The sequence below is a fragment of the Macaca nemestrina genome, chromosome 6 (assembly GCF_043159975.1).
Source record: "Macaca nemestrina isolate mMacNem1 chromosome 6, mMacNem.hap1, whole genome shotgun sequence".
Classification (NCBI taxonomy): Eukaryota; Metazoa; Chordata; class Mammalia; order Primates; family Cercopithecidae; genus Macaca; species Macaca nemestrina.
In genome coordinates this window covers 9,187,533-9,211,363 of record NC_092130.1, presented here as the reverse complement: position 1 = coordinate 9,211,363, position 23,831 = coordinate 9,187,533, and the positions used below count along the sequence as shown (strand labels likewise).

The 23,831-nt window shown below is 39.5% G+C and overlaps 1 protein-coding gene across 3 annotated transcripts in view; it reads left to right on the top strand.

Moving 5' to 3' along the window:
- The window catches only part of LOC105480862 (RAN binding protein 17), a 442,674-nt gene that overhangs the window by 359,996 nt on the left and 58,847 nt on the right, over positions 1 to 23,831 (top strand). For all 3 annotated transcript variants that reach the window (XM_011740055.2, XM_011740054.2, XM_011740056.2), the window contains 3 exons: positions 3,977 to 4,059; positions 21,932 to 22,146; positions 23,691 to 23,829. In XM_011740055.2, coding sequence (XP_011738357.2) covers positions 3,977 to 4,059; positions 21,932 to 22,146; positions 23,691 to 23,829 — 437 coding nt within the window. The remainder of the gene's footprint in view (positions 1 to 3,976; positions 4,060 to 21,931; positions 22,147 to 23,690; positions 23,830 to 23,831) is intronic.

The window sequence follows — 23,831 nt, the reverse complement described above, 5'->3', positions numbered from 1 at the left end:
TTTTCTGTTTTTTGTTTTTTTAAGTCTGTTTCATCTCAGAGACTAGGATTGCCACGCCTGTTTTTTTTTTCTTTCTTTCTATTTGCTTGGTAAATATTCCTCCATCCCTTTATTTTGAGCCTATGTGTGTGTTTGCATGTGAGATGGGTCTCCGGAATACAGTACACTGATGGGTCTTAACCTTTTAGCCAATTTACCAGTCTGTATCTTTTAATTGGGGCATTCAGCTCATTTACATTTAAGGTTAATATTATATGTGAATTTGATCCTGTCATCATGATGCTAGCTGGTTATTTTGCACATTAGTTGATGCAGTCTCTTCATAGTGTCATTGGTCTTTATATTTTGGTGTGTTTTTGCAGTGGCTGGTACCAGTTTTTCCTTTCCATATTGAGTGCTTCCTTTAGGAGCTCTTGTAAGGCAGACCTGGTGGTGACAAAATCCCTCAGCATTTGCTTGTCTGTACAGGATTTTATTTCTCCTTTGCTTATGAAGCTTAGTTTGTCTGGATATGAAATTCTGGGTTGAAAATTCTTTTCTTTAAGAATGTTGAATATCGGCCCCCACTCTCTTCTGGCTTATAGGGTTTCTGCAGAGAGATTCCGCTGTTAGTCTGATGGGCTTCCCTTTGTGAGTAACCTGACCTTTCTCTCTGGCTGCCCTTAACATTTTTTCCTTCGTTTCAACCTTGGAGAATCTGACGATTATGTGTCTTGGAGTTGCTCTTCTCGAGGAGTATGTTAGTGGTGTTCTCTGTGTTTCCTGAATTTGAATGTTGGCCCGTTTTGCTAGGTTGGAGAAGTTCTCTTGAAGAATATCCTGAAATGTGTTTTCCAACTTGGTTCCATTCTCCCTATCACTTTCAGGTACACCAATCAGTGGCAGGTTTGATCTTTTCACATAGTCCCATTTTTCTTGGAGGCTTTATTCTTTCCTTTCTTTCCATTCTTTTTTGTCTAATCTTGTCTTCACATTTTATTTCATTAAGTTTATCTTCAGTCTCTGATACTCTTTCTTCCGCTTGATCAATTTGGCTGTTGATACTTGTGTATGCTTCACGAAGTTCTCATGCCATGTTTTTCAGCTCCATCAGGTCATTTATGTTCTTCTCTAAATTGATTATTCCAGTTAGCAGCTTCTCTAACCTTTTATGAAGGTTCATAGCTTCCTTGCATTCGGTTAGAACATGCTCCTTTAGCTCAGAGGAGTTTGTTATTACCCATCTTCTGAAGCCTACTTCTGTCAATTCGTCTGTCTCATTCTCTCCAGTTTTGTGCCCTTGCTGGAGAGGAGCTGCGATCATTTGGAGGAGAAGAGGCATTCTGGTTTTTGGAATTTTCAGTGTTTTTTCTGCTGGTTTTTCCTCATCTTTGTGTATGTATCTAACTTCGATCTTTGAGGCAGATGACCTTTAAATGGAGTTTTTGTATGGGGGTCCTTCATGTTCATGCTGATGTTGTTGCTTTGTGTTTGTTAGTTTTTCTTCTAACAGGTCCCTCTTCTGCAGGTCTGCTGCAGTTTGCTGGAGGTCCACTCCAGACCCTGTTTGCCTGGGTATCATTAGTGGAGGCTGCAGAACAGCAAAGGTTGCTGCCTGCTCCTTCCTCTGGAAGCTTTGTCCCAGAGGGACACCAGCCTGATGCCAGCCAGAGCTCTCCTGTGTGTCGACCCCTGTTGGGAGGTTTCTCCCATTCAGGAAGCACGGGGGTCAGGGACCAACTTGAGGAGGCAGTCTGTCCCTTAGCAGAGCTGGTGTGCTGTGCTGGGAGAATCCCTGTTGCCAGGATCGGCTGCTCTCTTCAGAGTCAGCAGGCAGGAATGATTAAATCTGCTGAAGTTGTACCCACAGTCGCCCCTTCCTTCAGGTGCTCTGTCCCAGGAAGATCGGGGTTTTGTCTACAAGCCCCTGACTGGGACTATTACCTTTCCTTCAGAGATGCCCTGCCCAGTGAGGAGGAATCTAGAGAAGCAGCCTGGCCACAGCCGCTTTGCCACACCTAGCCCAGACCTTCCAGCCTCCTTAGCACTGTCAGGGGAAAACTGCCTACTAAAACCTCAGTAATGGCGGATGCCCCTCCTCCCACCAAGCCCGATTGTCCCAGGTCAACTTCAGACTGCTGTGCTGGCAGTGAGAATTTCAAGCCAGTGTTCTTAGCTTGCTGGGCTCCATGGGAGTGGGACTGCTGAGCAAGACCACTTGGTTCCCTGGCTTCAGCCCCCTTTCCAGGGGAGTGAATGGTTCTGTCCCACTAGGGTTCCAGGTGCCACCGGAGTGTGAAACATTACTCCTGCAGCTAGCTCGGTGTCTGCCCAAACAGCTGCCCAGTTTTGTGCTTGAAACCCAGGACCGTGGTGGTATAAGCACACAAGGGAATCTCCTGATCTGCGTATTGCAAAAACCATGGGAAAAGCATAGTAACCCGGCCGGGTAGCACATTTCCTCATGGCTTCCCTTGGCTGAGGGATGGAGGTCCCCAGCTCCTTGTGCTTCCCAGGTGAAATGATGCCCCATCCTGCTTCTGCTCATCCTCCGTGCCTAACCAGTCCCAGTGAGCTGAATTGGGTACCTCACTTGGAAATGCAGAAATCACCCACCTTCTGCACTGGTCTCTCTGGGAGCTGCAGACCGGAGCTCTTCCTATTCGGCCATCTTGGCCCCTCCCCAGATGATTCTTTTTTTTTTTTTTTTTTGAGACGGAGTCTCAGCCTGTTGCCCAGGCTGGAGTGCAGTGGCCCAATCTTGACTCATTGCAACCTCCGCCTCCCAGGTTCAAGTGATTCTCCTGCCTCAGCCTCCTGAGTACCTGGGATACAAGCATGTGCCACCACACCTGGCCAATTTTTGTGTTTTTAGTAGAGACAGGGTTTTGCCATATTGGCCAGGCTGGTCTCAAACTCCTGACCTCAGGTGATTCACCTGTCTCGGCCTCCCAAAGTGTTGGGATTACAAGCATGAGCCACTGCGCCTGGCCCAGATGATTCTTACCTAGCACAACTGTCCTAAGAATTATCTTCTGAAATTTTGTTATTTTGGAAAATGTTATCTTGCCTATATTTCTCTAGAATTTAATGCAAATTATGTATGTGCATTTCTTTAATCAGAACTTGCATGCCAACAATCATATGTTCATAATAATATTTCTAATAGGTAATCATTGCACTTAATACTAAAGCATTTTTAAAAAGCATGGAAAAGCAAAAAGTTGTTTTATTCTTGGTAAACAGGTCTTTAGCAATGTCTTGCTTTTTGGTAGTTTTTGTTTTGCTAATCCTTTTTTTAAAATGCCACTATTTCTTAAAAGCCAAAGCAATGTTTAAAAATCAAATATGTCAGGAGGTCATGTTAGTTCTTTACCCTGTTTACACTTCTCCAACCCCAGCAGGAACCAGGGAAGTAGAATTGCTCTCAGTGAACTTATGAGATTTGTTTCTCTTTACTTAAGTTGTATGTAGTGGAAACTGTCACGTGTTTGAAATATGCTTGAAGTATCAGGTAATTCATTACACATATGTGCAGTATTTTAAAAGTACTGGATTTCCTATTCATCACTTTAGAATTTGTTTTAAAAATGTATATCAGGCACTGCAGGAAACCTCAAATGTAAATATATATCATTATCCAAGTATTTGTCTAAACTTAGACACCTGGGATGTTTTATTATTATCCATTATCCAGTTGGCATGAAAGAAGGGGCAAGAAATCTGTGATAAAGAATGTCAGGATATCGTTTTGACAGATAAAAAAAGAACTCTTTGATTTAGCAAATAAATGAAAATAATTCTTCCTAATTGTCCTACTATCTTTAGAGTGAAGAAATCAGCATACGTATGTTATCAACAGTTTATAAAATGGAGTGGAATTTAAGAGACAATTGTACTGCTGCTAATTCTTATAAATGAAAATGCTAGGCATTTGAAATCTGTGTTTGGTTTCTTTATCTTCACATATAGTCCATTTTTTTTCTGTATTTCTTAGATCCCAGCGTCTGAATTTCGATGTATCATCTCCTAATGGAATTCTTCTCTTCAGAGAAGCTAGTAAAATGGTTTGCACTTATGGTGAGTATCCTTTTCCATGTGTCTCTGCAATATCGTTTTATCTCTTTGGAGGAAAGAAAGATGTTAGCTATTTTGTTCTTTTGAACTTTCATATCTTTATGAATTTGTGAAGTGGGTAATACAAGTGCAAAAAGCCAGGTAGCTATCATATTGGCATCAGGAGAAGTAAGCAGCATGGCTTTGACTAAATCATGCCTGACCAACTTGATGAATTTCTTTTGGATAAAATTGCAGTGTCAGTAGATGAGGGAATACACTAGATAGAATATTGAAAAGTTACAGCATATTCAAAATTGCTCAGAGTTACATTAGGGAGTTTACTATGTTGAACCAAGGAATGCTTAAACCAGAATGTCACTGAATTATGGGAGAATATCCTTGTAAAGAGGAGTAAATATCTTTTTATGAGGAACTTTTGGGTACTGCACCTCTAGAAGCAGAGTTCTACAGGAAAGATTGTCCTATTCAATTATAGTCCTAAATTTAGTATTTGTTTAGCAGTTTGGCCCTTACAACTACCATAAACTCTAATATTTGCCAATTCTGACACTGTCATCAATGAAATTCTCTACTCTCTGTGACCTGTATGTAGATAGGGAATGGAGATAGGGTGGATAAAAACCCTCTGTAATCTAATTTGGCACACAGTGACTGAATGTCAACTGAGCTGGGCTCTGTGCAATGCACTTCTCCTTGATAAATGTTTCCGTGTCCTTTTTTTCCCCCATCTGTTCTTTCCCAAAGCAACAGCAAAGTCTTAAGTAAATTTAGTCTTAAAAATTGCCTGATTTTTTTTTTTTTTTTTTTGAGATGGAGTCCCACTCTGACACCCAGACTGGACAGTGCAGTGGCACAATCTCAGCTCACTGCAACCTCCGCATCCCAGGCTCAGGTGATCCTCCCACCTCAGCCTCCCGAGTAGCTGGGGTTATAGGCACGCCACCGCACCTGGCTAATTTTTGTATTTTTAATAGAGACAGGGTTTCACCATGTTGGCCAGGCTGATCTCGAACTCCTGACCTCAAGTGATCTACCCACCTTGGCCTCCCAAAGTAATGGGATTGATTACAGGCATGAGCCACTGCACCCAGCCGTGATTCTCCTATTTCTTTTTGAGTATCAAGAAACAAACTTTATAAAATTTTATAAAGTGTCTTTATTTTAATTCTGCATGTGTTTGTGCATGTATGTAAGAACAACCAATAGAAGCATTATCACTTTTTCTAAAGTAAAAGCCTATTTTTAAAAAGAAAAAAATGGGTGTTTTAAGTTGTTTTTACCTCATTTCAGAACACATTCTGGGGCTCTGATCTGTATACATTGTAGGCCTCCATTAAAAATACTTCATTTTAATTGCACATCTGATTTGTAGAATTTGAGATTTTTCATATGTAAAAACTAGAGAAAGCACCTATATAGGAGAGTAAACTTGTACTCTCTTATTTTCATCTGTACCAGTAACTACATTGCCACAACTTTTGTATCCTGTTTGAAAATAGACACATTAAAATCATATAAAGTGGGCCAGGTACAATGGCTTATGCCTGTAATCCCAGCACTTTGGGAGGCCAGGGCAGGCAGATCACTTGAGGCCAGGAGTTCAAGACCAGCCTGATCAACATGGTGAAACCCCATCTCTACTAAAAATACAAAAAATTAGCCAGACGTGGTGGCGGGCACCTGTAATCCCAGCTACCCGGGAGGCTGAGGCAGGAGAATCGTTTGAACCCAGGAAGCAGAGGTTGCAGTGAGCCAATATTGCACCATTGTGCTCTAGCCTGGGCAATGAGCGAAACTCTGTCTCAAAAAATAAAATAAAAATAAAATCATATAAAGTGGAAATACTTTGCCTCCTAGAGGTAAAAATGGACGCATTTTAAAAAATTCTAATACAATTTGCCATACTTTTAGTGTATATCTAATTCTGTTCCATGTTTTGTCATATAAGATGTGTGTCTGGACCTTTTTTCAAAAACAGCATGGTATATTAGAAAAAGCACAGTTTTTGAATTTATAAGATCTGAGTACTAATCCTATTACCAATACTTTATCAACTCCATGACCTTCAGCTAAAATACTATATATACCTCTTTGTGACTAGTTTTCTCTTGTATAAAATTAGGACTACTAAATACCTACTGACTTACCTGCCTAGTTGGGATTAAAAAGGTTAATTGAGCTGTTCTGGTAAACGGCCTGACCCAGGAGGTAACATGGAATAGTTAATCACTGTTTATGCCTCTCCTTGTTCCAAAGCCTATCTGTTATACTCACCAAGCCAGCCTTCTTTGGACAGGGGTTCAACAACCCACATCATTGTTTTGCTCAGCAGTGCTTCCTGTTTGGATCACACTGCCCTGCTTCCTCTGCCTGTAACCAGTGATGAGTTTCTATTTCCTCACTTATTTAAAGGAAATAAACAGCACTTATGTAAGAATCTCTTAGTAATCAATAGGACTTTAACTATGCATACGTTAGATTCCTGTTACCAGTTACAATTGTATCATTCCTACCCCTTTCTCTGGATCTTTCTTTTCACTAAATGTATTTTTTCTTTGGCGGCTTATTTACTGTTGCACTAGGGCTGTTAAGAGAAGCCAGCTTCCTCTTCCAGTATCACTGACTTTCTAGGACAGAATGTATGTCCAGTAAGTGACACCAAAAGGAATCTGACAGAACAATGCCAAATCTATGGGCTTCAAAAGTTCTTCCGTTCTCTGTTGGGTTGTCTGACATAGAAAAAGGCATTGCAGCAAAAGTTGAGAAAAATAACTATTTGAGGATTATCTTGGAGGAGGAGGAAGAGGAGACAGAAGAGAAAGGAAATGAAAGGATAGGAGAAGTGAAGTGGAGTGGGGGAAGAGGCAAAACCTTCAGAGCATTCTTGCAAAGAAAAGCCAGTAAGGAGTTTTCTTACCCGGAAGAAAGACGAGGTTAGAGTAAGGCTCTGCTCCTCAATTTAGACTAATAGTACTGCTAGCCTTCCTTTTGTTACCAGCTTTTATAGTCTTATATTAGACCATTTATCATACATTACCCTGTTGAATCCTCAAGGTAGGTATTATGTGCTACTCACTAGTTATATGACCTTGGTTAAGTTGCAAGCCTCTCTTGCTTCAGCTTCTCGTTAGAGAAAATACTACATACCTCAAAGACGTGGTTGTGAGACTTCAGTTAGGTAATGTATGGAAAGCCCTTAGAGTAGTTACTGACTGTGATTACTGTTAGGAAGAAATTGAAGCTCATAGAGGTTAAAAACTTTGCCAAATATTAAATAGCTAGCAAGTAGCTGAATTGGAATTTCATTCAGTCATACTGACAGTAGTCTTTTCATATTCTTTACTGCCTCTTGGGATTTGCCAAAGTAAGATTTTACCATGGATATTTATGATGAAGCACTGTTCTTTAAAGTATGGTGATTTCTATCTCAAAACTTAAAGGAAATCAAAGGTTCAATGGAAAAGTGTCCTTCAACTGGGTCACCAGTGACTCTGACAGTGACTTTGATGCATGCACTTTACATAGAATAATAGAAAAATGTCCTTAACCTCTACTGATTTTCTTGCTGGTCCACATAAGCCATCCAATTTGTCTGTCTTTACCTTCTGTAATGTTTTATTACCCATGCTTTTACCTCTGAAAATTCTAATATACACATTGGAGGAAGATCATGTAGTTGCCATTCAGGAGTCTACAAGATGAGGGAAAGAGTGACTGGGAGGGCACAGAAGAGCCAGGATTGTTTATTTCTTTGGTAAGCCAAGGTGAAGGAAAGGGAAGCCATTAGAGGAAAAAGGCCAGAACATTCTGTGATCCCTTCTGTTTCCATCCTCACTGGGTTTCTTCTCTGATCACCTCTCATTAGCAGTTTTTGGTTAGTCAGTGATCAGGGCGGTGCAGAGAGGGAAGGAATCATTTCCAAATGCAACTGACTTGTTATGTATTTTGTGAAATACCTCCACCTCACTGCTCTGTGAGACTGGCAGAAAAACAATACTTTTGATATGCTGTTTTATTTATCTACAGTCTGTCATGATATACTTTGATGTAAGTTTTTAATTTTGCTTCAGCTCTCAGCTCCTCTTGCCGTTACAGCTCAGGGTCAGCAATGAGGTTAGCCACAGTAGCACAAAACAATTTCCTGTTTGTACAGCCCAGGTAACATTTGGGTGAGGATTAAATTTTACCACATTTTCTACTAGCCCAAGCCTATTATTTCTAATGAGTTTTAAATTGCTTCAAGAACATGTATTTCAAAACTTAGTGCTATGATCCGTTCAGCCTGAGCAACTTAATAAAAGAAATTTCTTTCTTAAATTTTTGGTTAAAATGTTGCATGCGGTGTAATAAATGTTATTACTTTGGAAACCTACTTCTCAGTTTTAAGAACTGGATGATTTTTATGTTCAATTTCCATTTGTCTAATCTTTCCTTCTCTTTGCCTCTGGGTCCTGGTATCTTTAGTGACATCTGTTGGTTGAAGAGTGTACAGAAGGGAGAAATAATTATTGTTTTCATAAGATTGGCCAAAATAGAACTGCTTCATTTCTTCCTTAGGTACCTGATTTAAGAATGCAATGTATAAAGATTCTAAACTTTAAAAATGGATGGTACAAGCTATGATTATTCACTGTACATAAGAATTTACATCAGGGTTCTTTTAAGCAGTATATGCTCTGGATGTATGTAAGGTATAACTTAATATGCATAAATTGAATTTGTAAAGTGGTATACAAGCCACTGTTTCTCGTCATCACCTAGATAACAGGCCATTTGTTTTCACCGTTGGTTTTGCGGAGCTTTAGGGGCCTGTGAAAGTGCCACAGCAGCCCTCCAGAAAAAGGGGGAAAGAAAACTACTTTGCCACTTTGACCAGAACCACCCATCTTTGTAGTTACACTAGACTTGTCCGTAAAAGCTATCACCTGTTAGGGCTTTTTTTTTAAAAAAAAAAAAAAAAAAAAAAAAGAGGCTGAAAATCACTTGCATGTACTATCAGAAGTGTTGTAAGAATGGAAAATTAGGATGGTATACAGGCATACTGCTTTTTCTTGTACTTTGCAGATACTGCATTTTTTATAATTTGAAGGTTTACAGCAACCCTGCATCGAGCAAGTATATCAGCGCCAGCATATGCTTACTTTGTGTCTCTGAGTCACATTAATAAATGTGTGTGTACTGACTGCTCCGCTCTGGCCATTCCCCATCTCTTCACCTCTCCTCCGGTCTCCCTATTCTCTGACACAGCAATATTGAAATTAGGCCAATGAATAGTGCTACAATGGCCTCTAAGTATTCAAGTGAAAGGAAGAGTTGTACATGTCTACTTTAAATCAAAAGCTAGAAATGATTAAGCTTAGGGAAGAAGGCATGTCAAATGCTGAGACAGGTCAAAAGCTAGGCCTCTCACACCAAACAGCCAAGTGGTAAATGCAAAGGAAAAGCTCTTGAAAGAAATTAAAAATTCTACACTAGCAAACACACACATGATTACAAAAAAAAAAAGTGAAACAGCCTTATTGCTGATATGGAGAAGGTTTTAGTAGTCTGAGATCAAACCAGTCATCATATTCCCTTAAGGCAAAGCCTAATCCAGAGTAAGGCTCTAACTCTGTTCACTTCTACGAAGGCTGAGAGAGATGAGGAGGCTACAGAAGAAAAGTTGGAAGCTAGCAGAGGTTGGTTCGTGAGGTTTACAGAAAGAGGCCATCTCCATAACATCAAACTGCAAAGTGAAGCAGCAAGTGCTGATGGAGAAGCTGCAGCAAGTTATCACGATGATCTAGCTAAGATTCATTTTGATGAAGGTGGCTACACTAAACAACATTTTTCATGGAGACAAAATGCTGTTGGAAGAAGATGCCATCTAGGACTTTCACAGCTAGAGAAGTCTTCAGAGGACAAGCTGACTCTCTTGTTAGGGCTTAATGCTGACGGTGACTTGAAGCGGAAGCCAATACTCATTCACCATTTTGAAAATCCTAGGGCCCTTAAGAATTATGCTAAATCTACTCTGCCTGTGCTCTAGAAATATAGCAACAAAGACTGGATGACAGCACATCTGTTTACAGCATGCTTTACTACTTTAAGCCCACTGTTGAAGCCTACTGCTCAGAAAAAGATGCCTTTCAAAAGGTTACTGCTCACTGACAGTGCACCTGGTCACCCAGGAGCTCTGATGGAGATGTACAAGGAGATTAATGTTGTTTTCATGTCTGCTAACACAACATCCATTCTGCAGCCCATGGGTCAAGGAGTAATTTTGACTTTCAAGTCGTATTATTCAGAAATACATTCCACAAGGCTGTAGCTGCCATAGATAGTGATTCCTCTGATGGATCTGGACAAAGTAAATTGAAAACCTTCCAGAAAGGATTCACTATTCTAGATGCCATCAGGAACATTTGTGATTCACAGGAGGAGGTGAAAATCAACATTTAGCAGGAGTTTGGAAGAAGTTGATTCCAACCCTCATGGGTGACTTTGAAGAGTTCCAAGACTTCAGGGGGGAAATTAACTGCAGATGTGGTTGAAACAGCAAGAGACCTATAATTAGAAGTGGGGACTGAAGATGTGACTGAACTGCCACAGTCTCGTGATCAAACTTGAATGGATGAGGAGTCGCTTCTTCTGGATGACCAACGATGGAATCTACTTGTGGTAAAAAGCTTTAAAATATTACATAACCTGCCGGGCGCGGTGGCTCAAGCCTGTAATCCCAGCACTTTGGGAGGCCGAGACGGGCGGATCACGAGGTCAGGAGATCGAGACCATCCTGGTTAACATGGTGAAACCCCGTCTCTACTAAAAAAAAAAATACAAAAAACTAGCCGGGCGAGGTGGTGGACGCCTGTAGTCCCAGCTACTCGGGAGGATGAGGCAGGAGAATGGCCTGAACCCGGGAGGCGGAGCTTGCAGTGAGCTGAGATCCGGCCACTGCACTCCAGCCTGGGTGACAGCGTGAGACTCCGTCTCAAAAAAAAAAAAAAAAAAAAAAAATATTACATAACCTTAGTTGATAAAGTGGCAGCACAGTTTGAGAGGATTGACTCCAATTTTTAAAGAAGTTCTCCTGTGGGTCAAATGCTATCAAACAGCATCGTATGCTACAGAGAAATCTTTTGTGAAAGGAAGTCAATTGATGCAGCAGATTTCATTGTTGTCTTATTTTAAGAAATTGCCACAGCCACCTCAACCTTTGGCAACTACCCTGATCGGTCAGCAGCTATCAACATCGAGACCAGACCTTCCACTAGGAAAAAGATTACAACTCCCTAAAGGCTCAGATGATTGCTAGAATTTTTAGCAATAAAATATTTTTAATTATAGTGTATACATTATTATTTTAGACATAAGGTTGTTGCACAATTTATAGACTACGGTACAGTGTAAACTTTTATATGCACTGAGAAACAAGAAAAAAGTTGTATGACTAACTTTATTGGGATATTTGCTTTATTGTAGTGGTCTGGAACTGAACTCACAATATTTCCAAGGTGTTATGTATAAATGATACTTATGTATAAATGATTACAAGAAGATAGCTAAAGAATTCATTGGTCTTAAAATAACTAGAGAGCTAATAAAATGTCACCAAAAAATAACAGTTCTCGAGAGAATAGATTGTCCAGGAACTATGGATACGGTCTTAGATCTTATCAGTTGGTTAGGGCATATGATTACAAAGTAGCAAAGAGTAAGGTTCACAAAAGTCTTGTGGAGGCAGTGGAATGATCAACACCTTGAGGATCCCAAAACCAGGATCAAAGCAAGGCCTTGAGCTGAACACGTGCTTAGATTTCAGTGGATTCCTTCATCCATGCACCTAACATTTGTTGAGCATTTACTTGTTTTGTTTTGTTTTGTTTTGTTTGAAACAGTCTTGCTCTGTCACCTAGGCTTGGCATGCAGTGGTATGGTCTTAGCTCACTGCAACCTCTGCCTCCTGGGTTCAAGCGATTCTTCTTCCTCAGCCTCCCAAGTAGCGGGAATTACAGGTGCCCACCACCATGCCCTGCTAATTTTTGTATTTTTGGTAGAGACGGTGTTTCACCATGTTGGCCAGGCTGGTCTCAAACTCCTGACCTCAAGTGATCTGCCCGCCTCGGCCCCGCAAAGTGCTAGGATTACAGGCGTGAGCCGCTGTGCCCGGCTGAGCATTTACTGTTAATATGTTTCTGATCCTGTGAGACATAGGAAGATAAATAAGATGCAAAAGGAAAAGAAAAAAAGAATCCACCAGGGCATGGTGGCTCACACCTGTAATCCCAGCACTTTGGGAGGCCAAGGAGGGTGGGTCACCTGAGGTTGGGAGTTCAAGACCAGCCTGTCCAACATGGAGAAACCCCATCTCTACTAAAAATACAAAATTAGCCGGGTGTGGTGGCGTGTGCCTGTAATTCCAGCTACTCAGGAGGCTGAGGCAGGAGAATTACTTGAACCCAGAAGGCGGAAGTTGCAGTGAGCTGAGATCGTGCCATTGCACTTCAGCCTAGGAAACAAGAGCAAAACTCCGTCTCAAAGAAAAAAAAAAAAAAAAAAGAATCTTACTGTTTCTTCCCTTAAGGAACTTAAGTCCTGCAGGGGAGTCAGACAAATGAAGAAAGAATTATGATGTGTTGTGCTCTGGGTTATCCTTGAGAAGTACTTAGAGTGCCATAGGAGCCCGGAAGAGATTTCTAGCTGAAACGGGGGGTTTAGAGAAGGCAATATTTCTTGAAGGAAAAAGAATAAGGCTCAGAAGTTACAGAAGGGCATTTAAAGGAGAAAATAGATTTTACAAAGCACGTAAATATAGAACAGCCTGGTTGGTTAGGAAACTCAAGGAATTTCAAAATTACTGAAGACTAAAGCTAATGTTAAGGAGCTTTAGGCAGTGAGAGACAACCAGTTATGAAGTAACTTTTGGGTCAAAGTAAAGCATTACAACTTTAGGCTGGGCACGGTGACTCACGCCTGTAATCCTGGCACTTTGGAAGGCCGAGGCACATGGATCACCTGAGGTCAGGAGTTCGACACCAGCCTGGCCTACATGGTAAAACCCCGTCTCTACTAAAAATACGAAAAATTAGCCAGGTGTGGTGGCAGGCACCTGTAATCCCAGCTACCTGGGAGGCTAAGGCAAGAGAATTGCTTGAACCTGGGAGACAGAGGTTGCAGTGAGCTGAGATCACACCTTTGCACTCCAGCCTGGGCGACAGCGCAAGACTCTGTTAAAAAAAAAAAAAAAAAAAAAAAAAGAATTACAACTTTATCCTTGAAGATACACATTCTTTAAGGAAAATACTGCATAGTATGACCATATTTACATTTTTGAGAAACCACTTTGATAGCATTGTGGTAGGTGAATTATTTGATGTAAAGCTAGAAGAGAAAGGAATAGAATTAGGCTTTTTTTGGTTTGGTTTTGTTTTTTGTTGAGACAAGATCTCACTCTGTCACCCAGGCTGGAGTGCAGTGTCATGATCATAATTCACTGAACCCTCGAAGTCCTGGGCTCAGGTTATCCTCCCGCCTCAACTTCCTGAGTAGCTGGGACTACAGGCATGTACCACCATGCCTTGTTTTGTTTTTTTTTTTTTTAAATTTTAAGTAGAGGACTATGCCCTCACTGGGCAACATAGTCCTCACTTTTCTCAAACTCCTTACCTCAAGCAATCCTCCCCCCTCAGCCTCCCAAAGTCCTTGGATCACAGGCTTCAGCACCACACCTGGCCAGAATTGTTATTTAAATTAGCATACAATGTTAGTAGACATAAAATTATGTCTACTCTTCCTTTCCTGTCTCAACATGATTGCCTCCTATATGATAATATGATTTTACAAAATTCATATTATCACACAAAGAAAAGTATACCAGTTCTTGGGAATTTATAGAATATTGTGTACTACTCTAAGACTATATGTAGGATCCTTGCCATCTTGCCATCTTCAATATAGTTTTCTTTTTGTTACTATTCAGTCTGGGACAAGACTTTCCCCAATACCTAAGTCTATTGTTTGCACATGAGATCACTCAAGAAGTGGTTGCATCTGACTGAGGGACTAGAAGTAGGTTTTGCTGGTAGCCACCAGTTAACAATTGTGCATCTAGTTGAAACTCCTTTCAACAAATAAGAAAAAATATATAATGATTTCAAAATAAACTGTAAGCTTTAAATACTGGGATTTTTTTTTCTTTTTCAGTTACCTGGTATGGCTCTATGGAAAAGCAAGAATTATAAAAATGTCCATAACCTTTATAAACTCATTTCTATTTTTCTTCTAAGGAAATAATCTCATGATAGAGGACAGCTAACTACAGCTAAAGATCCTTGATGTTACATTATCCATAATAGTAAAAGCTGGGAAAACAAACAAAATGCTACAAATAGCAAAATGCTTGAATAACACAGAAGGATATGTCAGTTCAGTGGAATACATTGCAACCATTAAAAATTATCTTTTCAGGTTACCCAGCTTATGGAAAATATAAATAATACCATATCAAGGTAGAATTCAAATTTTACCTATGCTGTAGGTCATGTTAGACTTCTATATACATGGCAACAATTGAAAGAAAACAGAAACTTCAAAATAGTTTGAAATATTGAGGTTGCAAGTTAATGTTTTTAAGATTTTTACATCTACTAATATGCTTATAAAATAACCTATACAAAATCTTTTATTCAAAAAAGGTAGTGAATCATACGTAAATCTGTAATTACATTATTGGGACAACATTACTCCAAGAGTTCGGAAACAAAATTACATCAGTGCTGAAATTCCATCTTCTATGTCAGCAACTTATGCTGCCGAGTTAAGAAAGGTATGGAACCACCATAAGCATACAGCCTGGGGTCGGTCCGCTTGCACTACCATGTCTTTTTCTATCATGTTTTGCTGTACCTATCACTTTCTTTCCCATCTTTTTTCATCCAAAATAATGTTTTTTCTTTTTTTGCTTTTCTCTAACTATAAAATAATACACTCATGGAGGGAAAAGATCCAGCAATGTTATTTCAAAATAAACTCTGTAAGCTTTAAATTTTTCATTTTTCACTTGGTACAGGAAAACAAAACCCCCCATTCGTCACCCAAAGTTAACCATTATTAACAGTTTAGTGTATGTACCCTTCTATGCTTTTTATGTGTACATACACACGTATTTTCCCAAACATGATACCATGTTTGCTATTCTGTAATTTGTTGTTTTTTATTTATATTATGGTCATTGTTCTATGTTAGCATATATAAATCTACCTCTTTTTAAATAGCTGCAAAATATTCCATTTTATGGTCATACTATAATTTATTAATCGCCTTTAGCTGAACATCTGCTTTTTCATTATCATTCATAGTGCTTCAGTCAATAACTTTGTACATTCAGCTTTGTGAGTTTCAGTCATTCATTCAACAGATGTGTAATAAGAACAGCAGGTGCTGTTACAGGCTCTTTGGATACCTCAGTGGGCAAACCAAAAAAGAAATTAACTAGTAATTAGAAGGTAGGCTGGGCACAGCTGCTCATGCCTTGTAGTTCTAGCACTTTGGGAGGCTGATGCAGGAGGACTGCTTGAGCCCAGGAGTTTGAGACTAGCCTGGACATCACAGTGAGACCCCGTCTCCATAAAAAAATTAGAAAAGAAAAAGAAGGTAATAAGTGCTATAAAGAAAGAAAGAAAAGAAAGAAAAAAAGAAAAGAAAAGAAAGAAAATAGATTAGGATAAGGGGGCATCTAATCCCAGAGAGTGAAACAACAGAGACACTAATTCATTGCTGGTAGAACGCAGAATGGTGCGGCCACTTTAGAAGACAGTTTGGCAGCTTCTTATGAAACTAAACATAGTCATTGTAATATCCAGTAATCATGCCCCTTGGTATTTACCCAAAGGCATCAAAAACTTATGGTCAGACAAACACATGTACACTGATATTTATAGCAGCTTTATTCTCAATCGCTAAAACTGATTTTCTTCAGTAGGTGAGTGGATAAATAAACAACAGTACAACCAGACAATGGAATGTTATTCGGCACTAAAAAATAATAATAATAAAGCTATAAAATTACAAAAAGATATGTAAGAATCACTCTTACTGAGTGAAAGAAGCCAATCTGAAAAGCCTTACATACTATATAACCCCAACTACGTGACATTCTGGAAAAGGGAAAACTATGAAGACAGTAAAAGCTCAGTGGCTGCCAGTGGTTAGGAGACAGTGAAGGATGAATAGGCAGAGCAGAGGATTTGGGGGGCATTGAAACTCTGTGTGATACTATAATGGTGGGTGCATGTTCATTATACATTTGTCCAAACCCACAGAATGTACACCACCAACAGTGAATGCTGATGTAAACTATGACATTGGCTGATAATGATATGTCAGTATAGGTCCAGATTGTAACAAATGCACCACTCTAGTAGGGGATGTTGATAGTAGGGAAGCTGTGCATGTGTGGGGACAGGAGATGTATGGTAATCGCTGTATCTCTCTCTCAGCTTTGCTGTGATCCTTAAACTCCTTATTGTTAAAAGAGAAAAAAAAATACACACACATATCTTAAGTGCCAGGGATTTAGGGACATGTTGCATTATTAGAGTGGTCAAGGTAGGCCTCATTGAAAATATGACATTTGAACAAAGACTTCCAGTAAATAAAGGAGTTAGTCACGTGAATTTCTTGAAGACCATTCTAGGCTGAGGAAACAGCAAGTGGTAGAGTCTTAAGGCAGGAGTGTATCTGGCATGTCTGAAGGGCAGCAAGGAGGTCAGTAGCTGAAGCAGAGTGAACAAAAGGAAGAGTAATAAGAACAGTATCATATAAGGCCTGTAGCCCACTAACATCGCTTTGACTTTAACTCTAAATAAAACAGAGGACCTCAGGAACATTCTGAGCACAGGAATGACATGGCCTGACCTAAGTTTTTAAAACATTACTCAGGCTGCTATATTAAGGGTAGACTAGAGAGGATTAAAGGTGTAAGCAGGGAAGTCAGATAAGACAATATTGCAGTAATTCAGGCAAAGTTTGATACTGGCTTTGAACAAAGTAATAGCAGTGGGAGTGGTCAGATTCTGGATATACTATGAAGGTAAGACAAATCAAATTTCTTGATTCATTGGATGAATGGTAGGACAGAAAAAAATATAGTCAAGAGATTTGAATACAAGCAACTAGAAAGAAGTAGTTGCCATCTTATATGGAGATGGAGAAGGCTAAGATGGGTGTGGGGGACTAAAGTTCCATTTTGGTTATGTTAAATTTGAGATGTCGATTAATATCCAAGTGGAAATGTTGAGTGCCAATACGGATTTTTGATTCTGGAGTTTGGAAAATAGGTCTAGGGAGTCCTTTGACTCATTCAATGATATTTACAGCTGCAGAACTAGGTAAGAACTAGGAATGAGTGTGCTTGCTTCATCAACACACCTACTAGGACTAGAGGTGAGTGTAAATATAGAGGAAGACTTAGATTTGAGTTCTGGTGCACTCCAGTGTTGGAAGGTAAAAAAGAAGGAACTGGCAAAGAAGATTGAGCGAACACAGAAGAAAATTGAGAGAATGTGTCTTGGAAGACGAGGTGGTCACCTATGACCTATCAAAAGTTGCCAGTCAATCAAGTAAGATGAAGACTAAGAGTCAACCATTACATTTAGCAACCAGAAGTCACTAGTAACCTTGAAAAGAGCACTTTGAGTGGAGCGGGCATAAAAGAGAATGAGAAGAGAAGAAATGGAGACAATGAATTGAGCAATATCTAACAGAGGAAGTGAGGCCAAGAGAAGGTTTTACGTGTCCTTTTTTTTTTTTTTTTTTTTATGGAAGAGACAATAGTGTGACTTGTATTCTGATGAGAATGAGCCAATAGCAAACAAACAAGATTGCATAGTAGAGAAGGGCAAAAATTGTTGGTGCCTTGTCCTTAAGCACATAAGAGAGAGGAGATGGGAACTGGTTGGACATGTTGAGGGATTGACTTTTACTAAAGGCAGTATATGTGAGTGCAGATGCTAGTAGAAAGGTATAAATGGTATGGAATGTTAATATTAGAATATAGAAATTGATCTACACACACATATTTTTTCAAGATGGGGTCTCACTCTGTCACTCAGGCTGGAGTGCAGTGGTGTGATCATGGCTCACTGCAGCTTCAGCCTCTTGGACTCAAGTGATCCTCCCACCTCACCCTCCCAAGTAGCTGGGAGTAATGATGCATGCCACTACACCTGGCTAATTTTTTGTAGAGATGGGATTTTGCCATGTTGCCCAGGCTGGTCTCAAGCTACTGGGCTCAAGTGATCCATCCCCTTCAGCCTCCCAAAGTGCTGGGATTACAGATGCAAGCCATTTCACCCAGCCTTTTAAAAATATTTTTAATAAATGTTACCAAATTGCCTTCTAGAATGGTTATACTAATTTTATATTCCCAACAATTTTTTTATTTTCCTACATCCTTATCAACACTGCATTGTGCTCTCTTTTTCAATCTGAAAGGGAAATACTATATTCCTTCCAGCCTTTACAGCTTCAATTCTGTCCCAAACCATTTATGTCCAGAGACCTTGGCTGGTTTGCAGAGAGACAAGAGTGGGTTGAGTAACCTGAAGTAAAAGAACGTCAGCAAGTCGCAGTACTCTTCACATAACTGCGCCTTCCAATGATGACTGAAGACATTCAGCCTATACAGTTGTCAGCTAGCTATCACATTCACTGAGGCACTTGAGCAAAATGAGGTAGTTTCCTATTTCAAAAGTATTCATCATTCTACTGTTACAAGGTCAAAATAGTATATTAATTACTGTCTTAACCCATTTATGCCTAGTGTTCCATTATTAGGACGCTAAGCTTGTGGGAGTTATTTGTATCCTGTTGCTCAAGGTCATCTCCAAGATCTGATTTTTCACACAAAAAAAATTGCAACGTTCAGCATAAATGGGTTAATACAGATGTGTCTGACATAGTCCAAAAGGCAGGACATATATGCCAAATTGCAACATATTAATACAGAGACAACAGTTATGATTCTAGATAATGCTTCTTGATGATAGATTATCCTGTCCTTTACAGATTTTTTTTCCCCATCAGGCAGTTCTTGGCCTGCTTATTTCATCTGTTGCTACAGAATATAGGACCTTTACTTTCCCCATAAGGATATCAGCATAAAAAGGCCCCAAAAGTTTTCTCACTTTTACCTTGGCCTTCCCAACAAACACAAAACCAGTGAAAATTACCAAAATTACCCTAGCTCTTTTCATCACATGGGTATACAGTGCTGTTCTTTCTTGGGAAAGGGAAGGAGAGAAAATGTCTAACCTTGGTTTAAATTGAATTTGAGGCAAAGGTAGAAAAACAGTGGTTTAGAACTGTTCTTTTCTGGAGTACCTGACTTTCTTAGACATTGATGCCTTTGCGCTTTATCTATCCAGAGTACACTCCTCTTTTTCCAAGTCCGTGTGGCAACTTCAATTATCCTTCAAACTTAACCTGTTCTGTGAAGCCTTTCCCCTGCCTTCCTGCCAAAGGAAAGTTAGCCTCTTTTTCTGTTCACATAACATCTTGACATACCTCTCCGATGGCATTTGTCACAGTGTATGGAATTATTTATTTACAGATCTATTTCCCCCAACAGACTGAACTCCCTCAGGGCAGAGAGTTTATTTTATTCATTTGTTTATACCAACACCTCACACATAGTAGCTGTTAAATAAATGCTGTCATATTGAGTTGAATCTTTATGCAACTATTATATCTCTCTAAGGTGAGTTACAATGAGATCATGAAAGAGGGTACAGTATTTGATATGGAGTAAATTACAATATATGCTTCAGCCTTCTAGACACTGGTTTTGTCATTCAGATATATAAATTATAAGCAAAGTCACATGGACTTCTAAGGCTACATAGAAGAAAATGTGCATATAGAAATGCTCCACATACATGGAACAGACCAAGGCAGATCAAGAAGAGGGAACTTTTACCCTGGGCTGGTCCTGTGTTTCATGCTCTGCTAGAAGTATTGGTCCTTCTTAACCTCTTAGTACACATGGGGTTACCATAATATATATATGAGTCAAGCTTCAAACCAGGAAAAACAAGCACAATAATACTTTTGGAATGTATAACTTATCTTAGAAATTAGACCTTATATAATCTTAGGCAAAGATGGGGAAATAGGGCCAAAGCGGGGAGTTCAAGGTTCAGGGGAAAAAAATCACCAATCGGCCCTCCAGAAATAATGGCATAGTTGGAATTTGCAGGGAAATCTAGAAACCAGGCACATTTAGGTGCTAGAGTGGAACTATGAAAGGATTAGGGGTGAGAAGGTAGCTGGTGTTATGGTATAGAAGTCAGTAGAAGGCTGTTGCCTCTGCATAGCTATTGCTTCTGTAAGTGTGCTACCGCCTGTTTGGTGGTGTGCTTGGAGATACTGGTCAGCAGGGTTGGTAGTTCTAGACACAAACAGAACAAGGAAGCACAAGGACAAAGTGAAACCGAGCAGCATTTCTACCTCTTACTCTCACCACCTCTAACCACAGCAACCTTCAGAAAGTCATGGCAGCGACTGCACTCCCAGCATCCAAATCTCGCACAAATTTCTCTTTTGGCCAATTGTAGCCCACAACCATAAAGGGAAGTGGATTCTAAGAAACTTAATTCTTGTTAGCTAAGTTGACACGGTATAAGCCACTATATTATACTTCTAAATTTTGTAAATTGAATTTAGTTTCAATTTTAGAAGCAATACTCATTTGACCAGGAAAAAGCAGAGGTAAGAAACATATATTACTTTATATTTTTTTAAAGCATTATCAAGTATTGCCTAGTAACATACTAACTAGCACACATTTCAGAAACAAATTATTGATTGTAAATGCTAACTACTACAGAAGATTTTAAGGTGATCATACAAACATTTCTTTGTCTTCTGATGGTCAACACAGAATTTAAGTACAATTTTTAAAACATCTCTTGAGATCTTCCGAAGAAGGATCTAAGAAGAAAAAGGAAGTAATATTTACTATACACTGCACCAAGAACTTCTGTGTGTGTTATTTCATTGAATTCATATACCAAACCTGTGAGGCTCCTAAAAGTGAAGTAACTCAAGATCAAATTCAATCAAATTCATATAAAAGTTTAAAAATTTGCCGAGAATTTAGGGTAATTTACATCTCAATCAGGTTATCTTTTTCTCTTGACTTAGTTTTATCTTACTTTTTAAAATTTTTTACTGACAGGATAACGCATAAAGTAAAATGAACTAATCTTTTTTTTGTTGTTGTTGTTGTTTTGAGATGGAGTCTCACTCTGTCACCCAAGCTGGAGTGCAGTGGCGCGATCTCGGCTCACTGCAAGCTCCGCCTCCTGGGTTCACGCCGTTCTCCCACCTAAGCCTCCCGAGTTGCTGGGACTACAGGCGCCCGCCACCACGCTCGTTTAATTTTTTGTATTTTTAGTAGAGACGGGGTTTCACCATGTTAGCCGGGATGGTCTCGATCTCCTGACCTCATGATCCGCCCGCCTTGGCCTCCCAAAGTGCTGGGATTACAGGCGTGAGCCATGACACCTGGCCAAATGAACTAATCTTAAGAGTACAACTTAATGAATTTTCACATATCTATGTATATATCTGTGTAATCACCATGCAGATAAAAATATAGCACTTTTCCAATATCCTTGATTGATTTTTCCTTGGGCCTTTTGTACTTCCAGGTAAATTGCCATATGTATTTATATTTTTTATTACAATGAATAAAAAAAAATTGTTAAAAATATGCTGGGAGGAAGTGAACATTCGCAGTAAAGTAAGAATGTTAAATAGTGTGTCCCATAACTGCTTTGAATGACATCTACTTATGTCACTTTCTCTTTCTGCTTTTACCCTAAAACAGGTAATCAGATCCTGTCCCTTGGGAGCCTCTCAAAAGATCAGATTTATCCAATGAAACTCAAGGGCATCTCCATCTGCTATTCAGCTCTCAAGTCTGCCTTGTGTGGAAATTATGTCAGCTTTGGCGTCTTCAAGTTGTATGGGGACAACCATTTTGACAATGTACTCCAGGCCTTTGTCAAAATGCTGCTGTCAGTGTCCCACAGTGACTTGCTAGTAAGCAATCATGCATCATGGGAGTCTTTGTATGAAATGTGAAGTAACACCACCACAGGCCTGGAAGTGTTATAATGCAGTCCAGGGAGTTAGCCTAGAACATTTTATGTTTTAAGACAGCATACTTGATCTAACTTACAGAATTTGGAAAACTATAGTGGCTTTTTTTTTTTTTAACATCTCTGCCTAATTATGCAGAAGCCAATATGTGCCCAATGTCATCGCAGTAATTACTTAAGTAACATAGCCAAATCATGCTCAGGCTTCGTTCAGGCTTTCCCACCTGCTCCCGCCCAAGGTTACGAGTAAAATCTGGAAGGCCTTTGTTAGTCAACCTGTGTAAGAAATGCTCCTTGATCTCCTAGTGGGCTAGTCCATCATCTTCCACCTTTATAAACTAATCTTGGAATGGCCACATCTCAAGCCAAAGTTATTAAGCTTCCTTGTAGTAGAATGGAATGATCATTGAAGGATATATCTGTTAGACAGAAATTACAAAATAGAAACTTGAGTCACATCAGCCATATGTTAATATCACCTCATCGAAGAGTTACTTCACTGCAGTTAAAGTCCACCAAGACAACTGGTATGGTTCCAAGAATTTTTCTCTAATTTTTTTATTCTAATAGTCAAGCAAACCTTCAATCCAGTAATTCTCAAACTTGAGGGTGCATAAGACTCTCTTAACTTGTGTGTTAAAAATGTACATTTCAGGGCCTACTAGAGCTTGTCATTTAGTGAATCTGAAGTGGGAATCAGGCAACTGCATTTTTGGCAAGCACCCCAAGTGATTCCTATTGAGTTGCTCTTAACATCACTTTAAGAAATGCTCCTCTGGTTTCTCTCTTTTTTTTTTTTTTTCTTTTTTTTTAGAGGTGGGGTCTTGTTGTGTTGCCCAGGCTGTTCTTAGACTCCTGGGCTTAAGCAGTTCTCCTGCCTCAGCCTCCCAAGTAGCTGGAATTACCAGCATGAACCTCCATGCCCAGCTTCTCTAATTTATCACACAAGTGTATTTATATGATACTGGTTTGGATTGCATTTGAGATTTTTCAGGTATCTTTCTCATGTACTTATCTTTTGCCTGTAGTGTATGGTAAATATTAAGCCCTTTACCAAGTTATTATTTAGTTAGATGGATTAGCATTATATTAATACAACAGACTATGGTGCCAAATCCCATTATAACAGCAAATGTCTTTGTGTTTAAAAAACCAACAAAAAAAGGTTTCCTAGCCACTGTTAAGCACTATTCAGTGTTAAGTATTCCAATCCAGAAAAATAATTCACACGGTCTTCTAAATGTCATATTGCAGGGATTTTACTTTTAAGTGCTAACCATGTAAGGTAAAGAGATCAAGAGATTCCTATCAGAACCCCTTTAAATGCTGGATTGGGACTCATTATGTCATTTGCTCTATATATTTATTGATCTTGTGTTTAAATAAGTTTACAATTTCCAGTATTATAAATGACAATTTTCACTGGACTGTAACATGTATTTTTCTTCCCTGTGGCTTGACATTTAGTATGTCTCTGTCCTGTAGCAATACCGGAAACTGAGCCAGTCTTACTATCCACTCCTGGAATGTCTCACTCAGGACCACATGAGCTTCATCATCAACTTAGAGCCTCCTGTACTCATGTATGTTCTCACATCTATCTCAGAGGGACTCACTACTCTTGGT